We start from the raw sequence: 21,097 nt of genomic DNA, 5'->3' as shown, positions 1-21,097 counted from the left end.
TCTAGCATGCACAATCGGCAAGTAGGAAGAAGCCGCACGAAGGCAAAAAAGCCATGTTTCTACCCTTGATTTTGGGAAGAGGGGGTTCTCAATTTGCGCACCAGTCTAATGTGCAACAGCGGCGAGAAGGATGACGGTCAGTGCGAAGGCCGAGAAGCGCCATTTTTTATTTTCTTAATTTGGGGGAAGGGAGGGCCTACTACTGTCAACTCTCTCTTAACAGACACCTAGAGTTGGTCCGTGCTGTCTTAGTATGAGATTCTGGGATTCTGCGCCCATCTACCCCTCCCGTGATCCAAACTTTTGTCCAAAGTTAGACGTTAGTGTTGACGTTAGGTTAAGAGAGGGTTAGGTGGGTAAGACGGCCACTTTGTGCCGGTCGGTGTTCGCCTTGGAGAGAGTTGACTGTACCCTCAATACTCTCCGAAAGATCAAAGAGATTAAAAGATTACCTGCGAGAGGAAGTATGGCCATTCCGTAAGCTTGAGTAAACAGACCATACTCGTGAAATGCTTCTAACTCCAAACCAAACTTACGCCAGCTGTGAATTGAATGCACAAAGAGGGCTGCTAACGTCGCCTCGAGACGGGTCATCCTTAATTTACGCAGACCAATGAACCATGACCAGGGCATCGATGAGAGAAGAAGAACGAACATCCAACGAAACAATAGCAAAGGCGAGATAAACCTTTAAAAAGTAAAGATAAGCCTTCAGAAAGAGGAGCAAGTATCTCATTTATCGTGTGCTTGACAATCGTTCGCGCGAAAATGAACAAGGTGGTGACGCAAAAGCATAGCCAAATATCTCACAATTACCACTTTTTCACGATTAATGTAACTCAATTCCGCCTTATAAATTTGCTCTAGGTTTCACATTTTGAGGGTGTTCTAACTCTTAAAAGACGTTTCGGAGCTGCATCTAAGAGGAAGGCTTGCCCTGCCGTTTTCAAGTCTCGAGTTAAAAACTATTAAAGGATATCTGTTTGTGACCTCCCAAAATAAGTCCTTCACGCGACCACAAGGTCCCCTCTCCCATTTTGATTTGCATACATGTTCCATAATGTAGTTTCCTTGGGGAGGATTTTACCTTTTAGTGCCTTCCTCTTACAACTGTATACAGGGCTACAAATAAAAGTCGGTGTCCGTCATCGGACAATATCTAACTAAAACTGGCCCATGCCTCAAGTATCAAAGACTACCATAGAGAAGGGAAGTGTGACGTCACAAAAACTCAAATTTGTGAAATTATGAGATTGGATAGCATATTTAGAAAGAACAAGATGAAAAAAAAAAACCCTTGCCAAATATCAGCCTTCTTGTGGAAATTGGCGGGGAGATATAAGCACCTTTATTCTCTGTTGACTCCATACAAATCCTTTTATAATTGGCTTGGATCGAAAAGTTTACGATCCAAGCCTATTTTAGAAGGATTTCTATGCAGTCATTGGAGGATAGGTTGATTTTTGGCAATTGAACATTCCTCATCTTGTTCTTTTTGGATATGCCGACCTATCCCATAATTCAGTTCTCAAATTTAGTTTTTGTGACGTCATCACTTTCTCTTCTCTATTTTGCGGATCAATAAAATAATCTACTCAAGGCTTTCATTCAAAGTTTTTGCTAAAGACGCGTAATCCGTTGATTGAGTTCAACACATTTTTGTTTCTTCGGACCAAAATGGTGACTTAGCCGGACATCTGTCCTTTCAAAAAAGATAAACTAATTGGAGATCTGATATCTGTGGCAAGGATAAGTTCTAGGATAAGTTCCTCAAGCTAGAAGGAAAAGTGTAGCTTGTCATCCAAAAAATATTAGGACAAAAATCAGTGCATTAAGTAGAAATCCTGAGTTCTACTTTTCGTGACAATTAGACGGCAGGATATGTCCCAAAATGAGGTAAGATTTTTCACAGTTTTGCAACGTGGCATGTTGCACGAACGTTGCCACCGAAATCGTTAGTTTTAGGCGCGAAAACCAAAACGGAAGCAGTTACATATCAAAGGATTCCAATGGTTAGCCGCTGATGACCTCACATGCACATATTCGTACATTCCTTCGCGTAGATGTTACACTGCAATTTAGAAGAGAAACAAGGCGGTTTCTCAGTCACGACACACCCGATCTTAAAGAGGGGTTTCTGATAAGTTTGTATAGATTTCCTTTGATTGATAAGCTTACAATAAAAGTGTTTTGTAGTTCATTAAACGCTTTCACACGTATTCAAGATCAAAGCTTCTGATTTTCAGTTGAGATCCAGCTTGATCATAAGCGATTGTTATGTTAAATACCGTACCAAGAATTTCAATTTTAAGCCACTGTTGACCTTAGACGCACGTATTTATTTTGCACAGAAATTCAAGTAAGTCAAGTAAGAAATAAAAGGGGGTTTCTCACGACACAGGAAAAGGGCTTCCGTTTGGAGTCTCTCTAGATTTGCTTTGATTCTTAAACTACTTCTACGATCATTAAATTCTTTCACACGCATTAGTTCAAAGTTCTAGTTGAGATCAGATTAAGAATGAGCGTTTGTTCTGCTATATTAGTACCACGTGTCTCAGTCCATATTAAATCGGGAAAAAGTAAATATGGTCAAAAATGGAGGCCCATGCAGTTTGTTAAGACTGCAGTTCAGAAAACCACTAAGCGCTATTTCAAGTGATTTTAAGCTAAGATTAACATTTTTAAAACAACAAAGTATTATTTAGTTTCAAAATAGTCAACTTGACGTTTAGTTTGCAGACCACTCATTCTCACTAAGGAGACGTACAGATTACAGGCAGTATTAACGTTCGTATCTATTTCCGAGACAGAAAATTCATCTTCAAACTTAAACGCGAAATTCAATGTCCTTTTCCGTATATCCTAAATTGTAATATTGTAATCTATTAACTAAAATTACAGTGAAAGTCGCCGATTTAGCGACCTGTGCTCGGCGGTCATATGGCAAGGCTGTAGTGAATTATAGTTAGTGTTTATGGTCTTTCTAAACTGAGTTAAAGTAAGCTAAAAATTTGAACGAAATATTATTTACTGTCTGTTTTCTCCATAATTCGCCTCTTTCACCCTGGTTGTCAAGATATGAAGCCTGCTTTGAGATGTCGTGTGCAACCCCAAATTCCATTGCGATAGCTAGGCAGCCATTTCAAATATTTCAGAACCTTCGTGTAATATTGCATTCTGACGACCAGTGTATAATTTCAGGTCGTTTAAAGGGGTTTTTGTAAAGGTTGAGTTTGGAGCACTGCAAGAGTCTACGTAGTTTATCAGAAAATAATGGTTAACGCAAGAAAGGAGGAAACTATAGGCTGTTAAACAGTTTTAATAGCACGCACGTTTTTGCTCTTCAGGGATGCGACCCTGGATCTAAGAGTCTTTTACCCTCGTCCTGATGCAAGTCTGTTTTAGCCTCAATAAATCAAGAAGAGTACGGTCAATGTCAAGATCTTTAAAGAAAAGAAGGAAAACTCGAGTCTGGAACGGGAATAAAACTTGTAACCTTACTTATTTACCAGCTGGAATATTATGATTTCACCAAGTCAAAAATCTACAAGATTAGAGGTTCTATTTTGGTTGGGGGATTGAAATTTTTACCCCTTTTTTGTCTGATTACGACGTTCGGCAGTATTCCTTATCTACTAATTGCTGTACAACAACTATAATAATACAAAAAAATCAAGAAACAAGGTTGGTTTTCAAATGTCAGACTGAGGTCTATCATCAAACACAATATTTTTCAAGTAACAAACCCACCACTTACTGCCTAAACGAAACGAATGTTCCGCTAAAACCTACTGGACTACGCATAAATTCAAAGTCCCTGAGAACAAGACAAACTAAAGAACAGCGATATATATAGAAATTCGCAACTGAAAGTCAGTTAGCCACCACAGATTTTAATTTTTGTCCTTTTACAATATGTTAGTGTGTTTTTCCTCTCAGTATATTGTATCAATATCCTAATTTATACAAAATTTTTCACAATTAAGCCGTTGAGCTACCAAAATGTAACAAACAGAGCACCTAACTACCACGCAAGCAACAAATAGATGCTTATTTACGTTTAGTTTTGCTTCCGACGCATTGATATTTACGTTCCCTTTACAGCTCAGTGGAAATTCGATTAAGAGTTTCAAATCTGCCAACTAACAAGCATAGGCGACTGTAAACTCACGAGTTCAAGTTGGTTAGAAACAAAGAAAAATACACGCTCACGAAAAGCTATTGGGAAAAACACGCTCGGTCGATGACACACATTCAACAACACACAAAGGAAATAAGAAACGTCTGTAGGCGGGCTTAAGTCGCTCAACAGCGCCGAAAAGCTAACTATGGCTTCGACAAGGCTCAGCTATTAAACAAGTTCATAGCAAAGTTTCATTAAAATGGCCTCCAACCTTACAGACATCATGTTACCTCTAGTCCTGGTTCGTTCTAAAGGTGTAGATGAATTGCTCAGTGGTTTAAACATTTGTGGACTGGGAGCTCATAGTCCCGTGGCATATCACACCATATATCTCCACACGAAGCGACTGCAGTAATTTATATATCTATGGCAAAATTTTTATCCACTTCAATCTGCTCCATCTCTCTAAACTGCTCTCTTAAAGGTCTTTTGGTAAAATCTTAAGTAAAGTTGGACAACAATCAATTTCCGCGTTTATAGAACTCAACTCATCCTTTTAACAGTCACACCGCCTTGGCGTCCTGGCTACTCCTGCACATCGCAACAAACCCATCTTTTGCACTTGTGAGATAAGAGCTCTGGTCGACAGACAAACTACTGATGACGTATTTGTTCGATTTACTTCGACCAAGCTTTCGATCGATTCAGTTCACACAACCACGTCATCCTAAACTTAGAAAGAGTTGATAAAACCAGTTTTACTCAATCGCTGTTGAGTTATAACCTCGGTCAACCTCGGTACTGGTAATCCTCAACGTCTTGTAATCGAAGGATTTCTATCCGTCTGCAAGGCAACAGTCTTGTCTGGAGTTCCACAACAAAGCATAGTAGGCACGCTTTAGTCATCTTGTATGTTTATGATATTAACCGTCTATCAAGTCCTACTGAAATCTGTGCTTACCATACTTAAGTGGTCTATCGTGTTCCTTCCTCCACAATACCTGATACTGTTCAAGAAAGCCTCAGACAAATAGCAGATTAGTGTTGCACATGGTTCTTAAGAAATAACACCGGCCGACAAATACTAGTGTATGGTAAATGAGAGTGCCTATACCGCACAAACATCTTGGAGTTCTTCGAGTCTCTGATTATCTTTAATGGAGATCCCTTGTTTTTAAACAATCGTCGCCAGGTGAAACAGATCAATTAATGGGCACAACTACGCGCACGCTTGCATGGAAAGTGTTCCTATAAAAGCTCTTGGTACACGAGTACAAATTTCTGGTGCGTCCGTACTAAATTACCAGACTACGCTTGTCCTGTTTGGAACCCGCAACAAGCATCTTTCCGACAAACTCGATCATGTCCAACGTAATACATCTAGACTGATCGAGGGGAATGATACCCCATTTGAGAATCGGCACAAAACTCTTAATTTTCCAACTTCATATCTAAGTAAAGATTATCTCGGTTTCGCTTCAACTATTTAAATTTATCAAAAGTGACTTTGCTGCAAACCTTGAAGATTACACAGAGCCATCGTTACGAGCGTTGAAAGCTCGACTTTCGAACCAACGTTAATTCTCAAAAGCACTTTTTGGTTTAGATATTACTAATTGGAAAAATCTACATGCCTTAATGGTACGAATGTAACGCAGTTTATGGTATAAAAAAGGGTTAAAGATTTCTTAAATAAAGGTAATTAATTACTACAAATTTCAGATCTAGTGTACATGTTTTTCTGTAAGCAATTTGTAGGTTTATGTTACTCGTGTATTTCACAGAAAAACAGTTACGGTATCATCATTTCATTGTACTCATTATCTAGTTTCTAGGTATTTTTTTTCAGGTTTTCACACACATTTAAATTGAATGCCCCTAAAATTTCACTTGAGATCCAGGTTGAAAATAAGCGACTGTTATATTAGGAAGTTTAGTTTTGAGCCGCTTTTGACCTTACACGCACATATCCAAACACTGCTTCGCGTGCACATTATACTGCAATATTCAAGTAAAAAAATCAAGCGCGTTTCCCACGACACGAGAAAAGGACTCCAATTTGAGTTTCTCTTGAATTGCTTTAATAGCTTTAAAATGAAAGTGCTAATTGGGTCTGTCATTAAATTCTTTCACACGCATTAGTTCAAAGTTCTAGTTGAGATGCACATTAAAAATGAACCTTTGTTCTTTTAATTGATGTACCACGTATCTGTCCATATTGAATGCGGAAAAACTAAAGATGGTCAAAGATGGAGGCCCATGCAGGTGGGAAGACTTAAGAAACCATTAAGCGCTGTTTCAGGTGATTTTAAGCTAAGGTCAACTTTTAAAAATAAAAAACAAAGCATTATATCGTTTCAAACAATCACCTTGTCGGTTAGCTTGACCACTCTGTCCAAAAGAGACTACAGATTAAACGAAATATCAGCGTTCACCGGGATTTAATGCCGACAAGATTCATCGTCAAACTAGAACGTGAAAGTCTATATCCTTTCTGGTATATTCTAAATTGTAAGTGTATAGTAGTTTAAAACCCCACTATGTAGTTCAAGTTCACTAGAAAATAATAGGTAACGCCAAGAAAAGTGGAAATCATTAGCTTTTAAACAGATGTAATGTTGTGCACATGTTTGGACTTCATGGATGCGACCATGGTTTGACTAGTATCAGCAGCACACAGCTTACATTTACAGTCAAGTGTTACGGGAATTATCAAGCTCCTGTTATAGATTAGGACGAGCAATTAGGGACCACTTGGAATTGACTTCCATTGGACTATACTGGGTGAGTTGCCCAAACCTTGCTTCACTTGTTTAGTAGACAAAGTATTTATTATAACATAAAAACTTGATTCTGGGATCACTCTGCACGAGTCTACTAGCAATGTAACCCACTGAGGTAACATTTTACCCAATTTGCACAAGCTGATTTTCCTACATGTTCTTTTGTTTCGACCTGCTTTGAATATAGGAAGCTACAGGAAAACCTCACATAAAAGCGCAGCTGACATTAGTATTTTACAAAGTCAAAAATCATGACAAACAATTTAGACCACCTGATAACAGAAACTGAACAACATTAAAAGGGACCAAAATCTGACAATGAAGACAAACATTAAGAAGTGTCATTGTATATACAGATATTGCGATCATCAGAATGGTTTAATTCCTTCGACCTATATACTCCAGTATATGATTATTTCAGGCTATCGTGGCATTATTTCACAACTAGTATGTTTGACTAGTTCTCTTTAATCTTCAAACACAATTGTAAGCTGAGATGAACTCCTCCAGTCAATCAACAAAATAAACTGTTAACTTTGGAAACAATAACGGCTTTGCGCCCCGAGAGCAAAGTTGTTTGTCACGGAACTATTTTCACTGCCTCATAAGCTAAACAAATGTCCTTTCTATCCAAGGTGCAATACATTTTACCACCCTGATGAATTCTTCTCGCAAAGATTATCCTTACCAGGCTTTCTAACTGACTGAAAATCTTCCTACGTGCATGGCATTGCCACTGCACAGATTAAGTGATAACTGTTTCAAAGGAATTGAACCCAACAGGAAGATTTCCCAAGTAAAATTTGAAGAAAAATATCCCTGGGTTTTTCAAAACAAAATAAATGTGACTATCAGGATTTTTAACAAGTGAACTTGAACAACTCTCCCCATTTCAGAGGACAAAAGAAGGTTCCACTATTGCCATTCCTGGGAACAATAAACTTCAGTTATTTCTTTTACTTTGAGGTTTAATAATTGACTTTAAACATTCTGGGCCTTTTTATTCAGACGACAGGAGAAAGTCCAAGTAATGTGTTACCGGTCAAGGGAACAACTTGATTTAAGTTAAAGATTGGTTACGTAACACTGAATAAGAATTTATTTAATTTATAAAATGAACGAAATCTCCTGCGCACAAAAACTTTAAGGAAAGACAGAAATTTTTTGACAAGAAAACTGTTTTGTCACCCTTTGAAACTTGCAAGATCAGTAAATGAATATCTCTTATTTTAATGTATAATCTGTTTTTTCTTTTTTCAACGATTTTTTTTACCTCTTAACACAGTCGCCACATGAAACTGTCTACTTGACGGATTGAATTAAAACAGAGTTTTACTTACGATTCTCCTAAGATCATGAGACTGGCATTAAGCAGACATGGAAGTGGGTGATAGGCAAGAAAGAAAGGGTAGCCCAATGTTAATTCATCGAACCAAAGATCGGTTGTTCCACCTTTAAGAAGTTCTTTCAAGTAAAGTGCTTCGACTTGATGTGAGTACATATCACCTCCGTGGGCATACCCAGTGTTGCTTGTCAAGAACGGGTTAGAGTTGGAGACCAGTGAGAAGAAAAATGATGAACTCGTAGAAATCAGAACAGCGAAGCTCAACCAATGGGGAATGTCAAACTCTGTCAGAGAATCTTCCTGAATGTCTGTGGCCGTGTCTAATGGATCTTGAGCACCCATCTTCAGTTTTGAGTTTTGCGGTCTACAAAACTTAGTTATGCAGCTGTGTCTAGATCTGTCGCCGATCCTCCTTAAATTGGGGATCTGCGAAAAGGGCCAATCGCTGATCATGAATTTTTAAGCATGTAATTCCTCTTCCAACCCACGCAGGAAACGCGCAAGATTCCGGCGTCGACCGGTGTGCTCAAATTAGACACCTATCAACTCGCACGCGAAGTCCTGATAATGTAGCCGCTGTGCCATCGTTTATAATCGCGTTCTTAAACATCTTTTGTGGTTTGATTTGTGGCTAGATTCGCGGAATCGGACAGTTTGATTTCTTCCCGGGAAGTTGGCGGAGTCCTAAATTTCGCCCCTTTCGCGGGAGGTATCCAATTCTGGAGGTCATGACACACTGATGTTACCTTATCCTCTCGTAAATTCGTGGAAAGCACATGTAAAAAGATACTGATCCCCGTGGAATTAATATTCCACCACAAAGAGGGCTGTACTGATAAAAGATTTCCCTCTAGGTGAACTTGCGCTTTTCTGAGTTCATGTTCATAAACATGACGCATAAACTGTTTTGGTAGCACACCGCAGACAAATGGAATATGGTAATAGTCGTAACAGCAAAGAAAGAGTACTAACTGAACAGAACAGGACAAATCTCGAGCGGCTTCCGGGGATGAAAGAAATTGTATTCTACTACGATGTCGTTTGTCCATTTGCCTTTATGGCTAATAAGCTCATGGAGGGTGTTGCTCGTCGAACTGGAGCAAAAATTCGATGGAAATCGGTTCTTCTGGGTAAAGTATAAAAACACTGAATGATGACAAGGCAGAATAGCTAGATTTGATTTGTTTATGTGATTGGCTTATCGGCATTTACGAGTAACTTTAAACAAAATCGTGTATATTATCCCAAAAGTTCAAAAAAGAATTTGGACAAAAAAAAACAAACAAACAAACCAAAAAAAGACAAGAAATAAAGACCCGTCTCTTCGAGTGTCAGTCAAAACTCTGATCCAGACTTAGCAATAATTCAAGATACCCTCCATCTTTGCACGCGCGTTAGGATTGATGGGATAAAAGCAATGTCACGTGGTATTTCAGGGGGGCAAAAAAGTGATAAAATTCACCCATACGAGCAGACGCGGACGACTCTGTTCATTCTCTCAAAATGAGACAATTATTTTAGTCACGCAAAATTTACAGTCCAAGTTTTGACAAGTTTTACGTCTTTATTGCTTCCTGTGGAGACATCTGTAGTCGCTACTGCATCCAAAAAAATAACACTGAACACTTCCACCCATAATTGGCCATTATTGTCTTTAAAATTAAAGGTTCCTCATTTTCTCTTGTATAGAATAAAAAAACTCGACCGCGATTTCTTGTATGGGCAGATTTTTTCAGTTCCCACCCCCATGAGAAACCACGTGACATCACTCCGAAAGCGCCTGCAAAGATGAGCCAAAAATTCTAGAAGGTTAGAGGTTCAATTCCGATCCGGTTAGGAATATTTTTCCTTTTTTCCGACTAGGATATTTGGCAGTATTCCTTACCTAGTTATTCCTGTATAACAACTATAATTATACAAAAAATCAACAAACAAGTTTTGTTTTCAAATGTCACAAGAAGGTGTATCATGAAAGCACAATCAGGGGCACCCAACGAGGATATAGTTCAAACCACTTAACATAGCATTGTTGAACGTATTTTAGTATTCAAACGGTGGATATAGGCATATTTTTATCTCCTAAAAACTTTTCATCTGTTCGGATTTCCTAGCTGAAAGTCTAGTGATCCGAAAATTATAGGGATAAAAACTTACGTTCTCGAAAATGTCAGCCAGCAAAAGGCTTTCGAAAATTCTAGGTGGCCTTTTTTAGGGTCAAAATCCGTTAAAAATGGGTAATTATACCATTTTGTAGATGTTCGAAAATCCTAGGAGAGGCAGGCAAGCAAGAAATTTTACAACAAATGTTCCGAAAATTCTAGATCTCAAATCGTCTTCCGAACAGATATTTTACCGAAAATTGCCGTTGGGTGCCCCTGCACAATGCTAGTAATACGCACCACTTACTGCTTTAACGAAACCAATGTTTCGTTTAAACAAAGCACTAAGCATAAATTCAAACTCCTCAAGCGCAAAATAAAGAACAGTTTTAGTTTTTTTTATATATATAGAAATTCACAACTGAAAGTTTTAGCCACCACGTATTTCAATTTTTGTCCCTTGACAATATGCGGTTAATGTGTTTTTCCTCACTGTATATTGCATCGATATCCTAATTAATGTAATTAAGCCATTTGGCTGCCACAGTAACACTAACAGAGCACCCCAACTATCATGCAAACAACAAGTAGATGCCAATTTTCCTTACGTTTTGCCTCCAAAGCGTTGCAATTTACGCTTCTTTGACATAATGGTGGCATTTCGATTAGTTTCAAATTTGCAATCATAAGCGAGTAAACTGGCAAGTTCAAGTTGATTAGAAACAGAGCAAAATACGAGCTCACGGAGTGCTACTGGAGAAAACACGCGCACTGAGTCAAAAACGCATATATGTAACCGCAACACTAAAAATTTGGGGGACATTTATGACAGATTTTCACACTCAAAGGCAAAGTCAAGATTTAACCACATGAAAAGGTCTAACTAATGGCTTCGACATCGCTTATTCATTTACCGAGGTCCTAACATCAGTTTTCGTCAGGAAAGGCCTCCAACCTTTTACAGATCAATCAAGACACCTCTAGTCTTGCTTTGTTCTAAAAAAGGGGACAAATTGCGTAGTGGTTTAAAGATCTGTTGACTGAGAAAGCCCATGGTCCCAATGGCATGTCAGCCCATATCTTCGTGAAGCGGCTTCAGCAATATAAACATATCTGCCAAAATATATTATCCACTTCAATCTGCACACAAAACTCATTCCGTTTTTCACAAGGGCGAAAAGGAGCAAGTCTCTAACTATCGCCCCATCTCTCTGACGAATCTCTTGGTAAGATCCCTGCAAAGGCGGGTCAACAACCAATTTCTGCGTTTGTAGAACTCAGCTAATCATCTTAACAGTCACACTGGCTTTGCGTTCTTGACGGTGTCTTGACTCAAATCGCAACTAACTTTTCTTTCCCACTTGTGAATAAGGGCTCTAGACGAGCGACAAACTACTGATGTAGTATTTATTCGATCTACTTCGACAGAGATTCCGACTCAGTTTACACAACAATGTCATTCTAAAGTAAGAAAGAGCTGGTATAACCGGTTCGCCGGCTTCCATCGTGGTTGGCTGATTACCACGGCACTAATCATTCTCAACGTCTTGTAATCGAGGAATGTCTATCTGACTGCAGGGCATCAGTCTTGTCTGGAGTTTAACAAGGAAGCATACTGGGCATGCTTTTAGTTATCTTGTATGTTAATTACAGTCACGATCCATCAAGTCCTACTCTCTCGTAATCAATCCTGTTTGTCCCTCCATAATACCTGATACTCTTCAAAAAAGCCTCCAACGAATCTCAGCTTAGTGTTGCACATAGTTGTTAAGAACTAACGCCGACCAAGAAATACTAGTGTATGCTATATGAGAGTGCTTACCGTCCACACAAATATCTTGGAGTTCTTCTCTCTGATGATCTTTTATGAAGATCCCAAGCTTTATCAATCGACGCCAGATGAAACAGGTCAATTAATGGCCATAACTACCCGCACGCTTGCATGGGAAATGTTCTATAAATGCTTTTTGTACCGAGTACAAATTCATGGTGCGTCCGTAATAAATTACTAGAGTACGCTTGTCCTGTTTGGAACTCGCACCAAGCATTTTTCCCACAAACTCGATCATGTCCAACGTAATACAGTTAGACTGATCGCGGAAAATGACGCTTCATTTGAGCATCAGCTCAAAACTCTCAATTCTCCAACTTTATATCTCCGTAAAGATTGCCTCGGTTTACTACAACTATTTGAAATTATCAAAAGTGGCTTTGCTACAAACCTTGAAGATTGCATGTTCTTTAACAAAAGGGAAACTCCTGTATACACTCGTGTATTTCACAGAAAACACAGTTGTGGTATCATTTCATTGTACTCATTATCTGATTCCTATTTTTTTTTTCACAATTTAAGTTCAAAGCTCCTAAATTTAATTTGAGATCCAGAAAATGAGCAATTGTTATACCAGGAATTTTAATTTTAAGCCGATGTTGACCTTACACAAGCCCTCTTCTCGTGTCGTGAGAAACCCGCTTGATTTTTTACTTGAAGTTTTACTTGAATTTTATCATAATGCCCCCGAGAAGCAATGCGTGAATTCGCCCAGATTTACTTAACAGTTTAAAACGAAAGTGCTTCCTGGGTCTGGTATTAAATTCTTTCACACGCATTAGTTCAAAGTTCTAGTTGAGATGCATGCACATTAAAATGAACCTTTGTTCTTGTAACTGAAGTGCCACGTATCTGTCCATATTAAATCCTGAAAAAGTAAATATGGTCAAAGATGGAGGCACCTACAGTTCCTGAACACTCCAGTTCAGAAACCCATTAAGCGCTATTTTAAGTCATTTAAGCTAAGGTTAACTTTTTTGAAACAACAAAGCATTATATCGTTCTAAAACAATCACCTTGTTGTATAGTTTGACCACTCACTCTCACTAAAGAAACGTACAGATTAGACGCAATATTAACGTTCATATTTATTACCGAGATATAAAATTAATGTTCAAACTAGAACGCGAAATTCAATATCCTTTTTCGCATATCCTAAATTGTAACTGTGCCACCCCTGCCCACTGAAAAATACTTAGTAGCACTCTAACGTTCCTCGAAATTTCTCTGCATTTGTCTGACCGAATTTATTAGAAGCCAAGGTAGATCCACACCGTTTTCATAACGCGATAAATGCAACTAAGGCAGCGCTCCAAGCTGCGACCATTTTGGTCACCATTGAGAGAAGAAGAGGAACAACTAAAATTGCAGTAAAAGTCGCCCATTTGGCGACCTGTGCTCGGCGGTCATGTGCCGAGGTGTATGTACTAGTTAATGTTTATGGTCTTTCTAAAGTTAAATTAAGCTAAAAATTTGCACGAAATATCATTTAATCTCTGTTTTCTCCCAGTAATTCGCCTCTTTCACCCTGGTTGTCGAGGTATAAAGCCTGCCTTGAGATGTCGCGTGCAACTCCAAATTCCATCGCGATAGCTAGGCAGCCATTTCAAATATTTCAGAACCTTCGTGTAATATTGCATTCTGACGACTAGTGTATAATTTCAGGTCGCCAAAAGGCGACTTTAAAAAGGTCGAGTTTGGAGCACTGCAAGAGTCTACGTCTTTGAAGTTTATTAGAAAATCACGCAATGGTTAACGACAAGAAAGGAGGAAACCATAAGCTGTTAAACAATTTTAATGGTGTGCACGTGTTTACTCCTCAGGGCTGCGACCCTGGATCTAAGACTCTTTTTAGCGTTGTCCTGATGCAAGTCTATTTTTAGCCTCAATAAATCAATAAGAGTACGGTCAATGTCAAGATCTTAAAAGAAAAGAGGGAAAACCCGAGTTAGGAGCGCGAAACAAACTAATGACCCTCCTTATTTACCAGCTAGAATGTTATGATTTCACCAGGTCAAAAATCTACAAGATTAGAGGTTCTATTCCGGTTGGAGAATTACAATTTTTACCCCCTTTTGCCTGATTACGACATTCAGCAGTATTCCTTATCTACTAATTGCTGTACAACAACTATAATAATACAAAAAAAAATCAAGAATTAAAGTTGGTTTTTAAATGTCAGACAGAGGTCTATCATCAAACACAACACTTTTCAAGTAACAAACGCACCACTCAATGCCTCATCGAAACAAATGTTCCGTTAAGAACTAAGCATAAATTCAAAGTCCCTGAGAGCAAGACAAGCTAAGGAACAGCGATTTATATAAATATATAGAAATTTGCAACTGAAAGCTTTAGCCACCACATATTTCAATTTTTGTCCCTTTATTACAATATGTTAGCGTGTTTTTCGTCTCAGTATATTGTATCGATATTTGATTTTTTAGCTTTTCACAATTAAGCTATTGCTTTACTACAATGTAACAAACAGAGCACCTAACTTTTATGAAAGCAACAAATAGATGCTAATTTACGTTTAGTTTTCCCTCAAAATGCATTGCTATTTACACTCCGTTGACGTGAAGTCAGTGGAAATTCGACTAATTTTGCCAAAGAACAAGCATATCTCTAGCTAGAAGCTTATTCCAGAAGCGAGAATATCAGATTTAAGAACATAGGAGAAGGCTCCTCCGATGAACCCGAGGATGTCGAAGAAACTCTAAGAGATTTCTTAGAACGCGAACCTTTTAGTTGTAAACCGATACTCTATATCTCATTTGCACAAATCGGAATAATCTCTCATGCTATTATTCTTTGGGTGAAACTTGTCAGATCCTTTTTCGCCACAGCAACAAAAGAAACCGACCTTACAATTGGTTCAATTAATGCTAGGGGATTGGGAGACAGAATCAAGCGACGGGAATTCTTTAATTGGCTGCGGAAAAAACAAATGGCAATGTATTTTGTTCAAGAAGCTCATTGTACCGAAAATAATATGTATGATTAATGATTGGCGACCTGAATGGGGTTATCAGGCCCTTTTCAGTTGTTGCTCTAGCAAAAAGGCAGGTGTTATCATATTGTTTGACAATACTTTCACCTTTCAAATTTCGAGAGCATACAGCGATCCTGGCCGTGGGGGACGCTTTATAATCGGTGACTTGATTACAAACAGGAAACCACAAAAACCTTGGTATTAAAATTTATACGCTCCAAACAATGACGATCCAACTGTTTACCTTTTTAAGTGCGAAGAGGTCATAATTGGAGGGGATTATAATTTAGGTTTGGATGTTGAGAACGATAAAAAAGGCGGCCTTGCAAAAACCCACAAAACACCGTTGGAAGTCATAAATAGCTACTGTGAAGACTAAAATTTAGACCCAATAGATCGTTTTCACTGTCACGCAACAAAAAAATAAATTGGAAACCGTCCAGTGGAAGAAGCCAAGAAAATGAAATGTTATAAAAGACTAATATATAAATAATTTGTCCAAGTCTCAGGTCTTTGTGGCCCACAGTTTCTGAGTTATTTGCCGAAACGTTTCACGCACCTTTGTAGAGCTTTGTATCGAGACGCCATATTGGTGTACCGTTTTGGTGCAACAATATGGCCGCCGGAAATCAACAAAAACACCTGGAGTTCCCTTTTTCTATAAAAGTTCTTTCTTTTCACTCGAAACTAGCATACGGGCGCATACACCTATCTTCTGACACTTGAAATGGTTATACAGCTGAAAATCAAGAGGAGATACTTTTTTTCAACGAGACAGAATTCCTATTTTGGTGTCACGCATTGTGAAAACTCGAAAGTTCAAATTGCTGTATTTTCGAAATGAAACATGCTACGGGAATGGAAACTTGTACGAAGATTTACTTTTTATCTATTTTCAACCTAGTATAAACAAGGATTCGTAAAACCTCGCTATTTTGACTATACAATTTGATGACGGCACTGTGAAAACCATCTCTTGATGTCTGGACGATACAAAACCCTGAACAACGAAGATTTACATGGAGACAAAAGAACCCCGAAATACATCGCAGACTTGATTTTTTTTCTCGTAAGTCAATATACATCTTGCAACTCAATCAATACAGACATCCCTAGTTATAAGACAGATCATTCACTGATCACATTGCAAATATCGACGCATAACAACATGAGAGGACGAGGTTTCTGGAAACTAAATACCTCATTCCTAAAGGACGAAGAATATATAAAGAAAATACAATCAATTATAACTCAAACTAAAGATGAAAATGCACAGGATAACACTATCACTCCAAATTTACTGTGGGAAACGATAAAAATGAAAGTTAGAGAGACATCAGTTGAGTTTGGCAGAATAAATAAGAGAAAGCTTTTTCAAAAACAAGATGATATAGAGAAAACAATCAAAATCCTAGAGGAGCAGACCGCTAACACTGATGTCAAAAGACTGTCCAAATGTATAGTCAGAGCTAGAAAAGACGGGAACTTGAAACCATAACCGAATACCAGACAAAAGGGGTTATTTCAAGATCTAAATCGCGATGGTACAATGAGGGCGAAAAAACACTAAATACTCTCTAAACTTAGAGCAGAGACACTGCAAAGAAGGAACAATCACCCAATTGAAAGTTAATGGCAAAGACTTAATCCAGTCGGTCAAAGAAATCTTACATGAGTGTGAGGCTTTTTGTAAAAATCTGTACTGTTCAAAAGTACAAGTTAACGATGATTTCTTTCCACCTACACGACAAGTATTGAGTGACGAAAGTAAACAGCATTGTTAGGGTCTTTTAAGTCTTATAGAATGTTTAGAAGCATTAAACGGTATGGCCACAGAAAAAACGCCTGGTACTGATGGTCTGCCTTGTGAATTTTATAAAGTTTTTTGGAAAGACATAGGTGAAACACTAACAGAGGCCCTAAACTTTCCTTACCAAACACGATAACTCTCTGTATCACAAAGGCGAGAAATTTTCAAGCTCAAACCAAAGAAGGACGCCGACGCCAACTTGATTAAAAATTGGCGCCCTTTGACACTATTAAACTGCGATTATAAGATTGGGCCAAAGACCATAGCAAATCGAATAAAAACAGTCTTACCGGAACTTATATCAGAAGATCAGTCAGGTTTCATTAAAAATAGATGCATAAGTGACAATATACACACGTTAGATAGCTCCATTAAGTATGCAGAAAGCAAAGGATTACCCAGTCTACTTCGTTTCTTCGATTTTGAAAAAGCTTTTGACACTCTAGAGTGGTCATTCATAAATCAAACTTTTACGGCATTTTGGTTTTGGCCCCTCACTGTTAAACTGGGTTGGACTACTTCACTGCATTATTGAAATTTGCATACTAAACAATGGATGGGCGAGCAATTTCTTTGATTTAAGTCGAGGTGTTAGACAAGGCTGCCCCTTATCGCCTTCATACTGTCCGTAGAAATAATCGATGAAGCTATTCGCAATAAAAGAGAATTAAAGGGTTAAAGGCTATCCAAAAAACTGAAGGTAAACTAAGTCAGTATGCTGATGACACGACACTTATTTTAGATGGAACTGAAGAATCAGTAAGAGCGTCACTGCTGCTAATAGAAGCATTTGGCAACATATATGGCCTAAGGCTAAAGAATGAGAAAACAGAGGCCTTGTGGATAGGTTTCTAAACGAAATTGCAACCTAAAACTCTGCCCGGAAAAAAATTTTAAATTGCAAACGCACAAAGTCAAAGCACTTGGCGTGTGGCTCTCAACGGATCACCAGTTAGAAATCTCTCTCAATTACAACGAGAAGATTGCGAAAATCAAAACTATCTTGGGATGCTGGAAATTTAGAAGACTCAGCTTATTAGGGAAAATAACAGTACCAAAAAGCCTTCTAGCATTTTAACTGGTCTATATACTTACACCTTTACAAACAAATCACCAAGCAATAAAAGAGATCAACATGCTTTTTTCCATTTTCTATGGAATGATAAAAAGGATAAAATTAAACGCTCGATCATGATCAATGACTACCCAGAAGGAGGACGAAAAATGATTGACATTAGTTCTTTTAATAAATCACTCAAGACTACCTGGATTAAAAAATGTCTAGATTCAGGAAACCATTGCAAATGTAAAAACTTCTTTAACTTGGCACTGGGAACATACGGAGGAAGTACCTTTTTTGAATTAGGAAGTCTTAACAGGAAAGATATTGATAACCTAAAGATAGAAGACACTTTTGTCAAAGGAATTGCAGAAATTTGGTCTGACACTTTCTTCGAGGGGAAATAGTATCAAAAGATCATTTTCTATCTCTACCTCTGTTACAAAATTCTTTAATATCTTTAATAAGAATAAATAACGCACCAGTTTTCTGCAATGATTGGCTTACCATGGGTATAACACAAGTTAAACATCTAATGGACGATAATTCTCTCAACTTGTTTTCCTTCGACCATATTCAGAATAGATATCGTATTTCAGTAAAACCCTTAATTAATGTTTTTCGGAATAGTCTCAGCCGTGAAATCTTTGCAACGACAAATCCCGGGAACACACCAGCAGTATCAAAGTTCTTTTAACACATTTCTCAAAAGCCAAGTGAAATTGGTCAACAATCAGCTTCTGCGTTCACAAAGAACTCAACTGATCTTTTTAACAGTCACTGCACAGGCTTGGCGTCCTCGCTACTCCTGCACATCGCAAGTAACCCATCTTTTCCACGTGTGTCATAAAGGCTCTAGAGGAGAGACAAACTACTGATATAGTATTTCTTCGATATAGTTCCGGACAACGCTTTCGATTCAGTTCACACATTCACGTCATTCTATAGCAAGAACGAGTTGGTATAACCGGTTCTCCTCCCTCGCTGTTGACTTATTACCTCGGTACTGGTCATTTTTAACGTCTTGTAATCGAAGGATTAGTGCAGGGCACCGTTCTTGTCTGGACTTTCATAATGAAGCATACTCGTCTAGGCACACTTTTAGTGATCTCTTATGTTTATGATATTAATCGTCTATCAAGTCCTACTGAAATCTGTGCTTACCATACTCAAGTAGTCTATCGTGTTCCTCCCTCCACAGTATCTGATACTCTTCAAGAAAGCCTTCAACGAATCGCAGATTAGTGTTGGACATGGTTTTTAAGAACTAACGCCAGCTGAGAAATACTAGTGTATGGTATATGAAAGTCCCTACGTCACAGAAACATCTTGGAGTTCTCCTCTCTGATGATCTTTTATGGAGATCCCATGCTTCATCAATCGTCGCCAGGTGAAACAGGTCAATTAATGGGCAGAACTATGAGCACGCTTGCACGTGAAGTGCGTCTATGAAAGCTTTTTGTACTGAGTGCAAATTTCTGGCGCGTCCATAATAAATTACTAAAGTACATGTACACTTCTCCTGTTTGAAACCCGCAACAAGCGTCTTTCAGACACACATTACGTCCAACGTAATACATCTACACTGTTCGAGGGGAATAACACTCCATTTATTAACAGTCGGCTCAAAACTCTTGAATTTCAACTTTTTACCGTTTTATTACAACTATTTGAGTTAAATTCATCGAACGTGTCTATGCCGCCATCCTTCAGTGAAGATTACATGTCCTTTAACTTCAAAAGGGAAACTCGTGTATGTACTTGTGTCATTGTACTCATTATCTAGTTTCTATGTTTTATTTTCACACATTTATTTAAGTTCAAACATCCTAAATTTCAGTTAAGATCCAGTTTGAAAGTGAGCTCCGATTGTTATATCAGGAATTTTAATTTTGAGCCGATGTTGACCTCACACGCACGTAGTCACACATTGCTTCGCGAGGACATTATGATAAAATTCAAGTAAAAAGTCAAGTTAAATAATCACGCAGGTTTCTCACCTGACGAGAAAAGGGCTTCGATTTGAGTTTCTCTAGCTTTTCTTTAATAGTTTTAAAATGAAAGTGCTTCTTGGGTATGGCATTAAATTGTTTCACACGCATTAGTTCAAAGTCTTAGTTGAGATGCACATTAAAAATGAACCTTTGCCCTTTCAACTGAAGTACCACCTATCCGTCCATATTAAATGTGGAGAAAGTAAAGACGGTCAAAGATGATGGCCCATGCAGTTTCTGAAGGCTTCAGAAACCATCTTAAAAGCGCTGTTTCAAGTGATTTTAAGCTAAGGAAAACAACAATATCGTTTCAAAACAGTCACCTTGTCGTTTACTTTGACCACTCATTCCCACCAAAGAGACGAACAGATTCGACGCAATTTTAACGTTTACATTTATTTCCGAGACAGAAAATTCATCTTCAAACAAGAACGCGGAATTTAATGTCTTTTTTCTTATATCCTAAGTTGTAAGTGTGTTGTACTTAAGAACCCCCATACCCACCGAAAAATACTTAGAGTACTCTAGCATTCCTCAATCATGAATTTCATGACCTTGAAATTCTCTGCATTTGTCTGACCGAATTTATTGGACGCCAAAGTGGATCCACACGGTTCTTAACAATCAATAAATGCAACCAGGGCCGCTCTCCAAGCTTCGACCATTTTGGGCACCATGGCGAGTAGACAAAAATTTTGGTAACTAAAATCAGTTGCAGTGAAAATCACCAATTTGGAGACCTGTGCTCGGCGGTCACATGCTAAGCTATAGTGTATTAGTTAGTGTTTATGGTCTTTCTAAAGTTAAAGTAAGCTGAAAATTTGCACGCAATATGATTTACTCTCTGTTTTCTCCATAATTCGGCTCTTTCACCCTGCTTGTCGAGATATGAAGCCTACCTTGAGATGTTGCGTGCAACTCCAATTCGATTGCGATAGCATGGCAGCCATAAAAAAAAAAAAAAAAAAATTTCAGAATCTTGTGTAATATTGCATTCTTACGATCAGTGTATAATTCCAGATCGCCAAAAGGCGACCTTGAAAAAGTTGAGTTTGGA

The 21,097-nt window shown here is 38.2% G+C and overlaps 1 protein-coding gene across 5 annotated transcripts in view; it reads right to left on the bottom strand.

Moving 5' to 3' along the window:
- The window catches only part of LOC140950403 (uncharacterized), a 29,767-nt gene extending 8,890 nt beyond the window's left edge, over nucleotides 1-20,877 (bottom strand). The window contains exons 1-2 of one of the 5 annotated variants that reach the window (XM_073399623.1): nucleotides 20,595-20,877; nucleotides 453-688 (exon numbers count right to left, since the gene is read on the bottom strand). In XM_073399623.1, the coding sequence (XP_073255724.1) occupies nucleotides 453-688; nucleotides 20,595-20,611 (253 nt within the window). In that variant the 5' untranslated portion in view covers nucleotides 20,612-20,877. Of the gene's footprint in view, nucleotides 1-452; nucleotides 689-4,413; nucleotides 4,873-8,246; nucleotides 8,775-19,210; nucleotides 19,543-20,594 lie in introns of those variants that run through there. The other 4 variants (XM_073399625.1, XM_073399626.1, XM_073399622.1 and 1 more) reach the window with 4 other exon arrangements.
- Between the last annotated feature and the right edge of the window lie 220 nt (nucleotides 20,878-21,097).

The sequence above is a fragment of the Porites lutea genome, chromosome 10 (assembly GCF_958299795.1).
Source record: "Porites lutea chromosome 10, jaPorLute2.1, whole genome shotgun sequence".
Taxonomy (NCBI): Eukaryota; Metazoa; Cnidaria; class Anthozoa; order Scleractinia; family Poritidae; genus Porites; species Porites lutea.
This window is presented reverse-complemented; position numbering and strand designations above follow the sequence as displayed.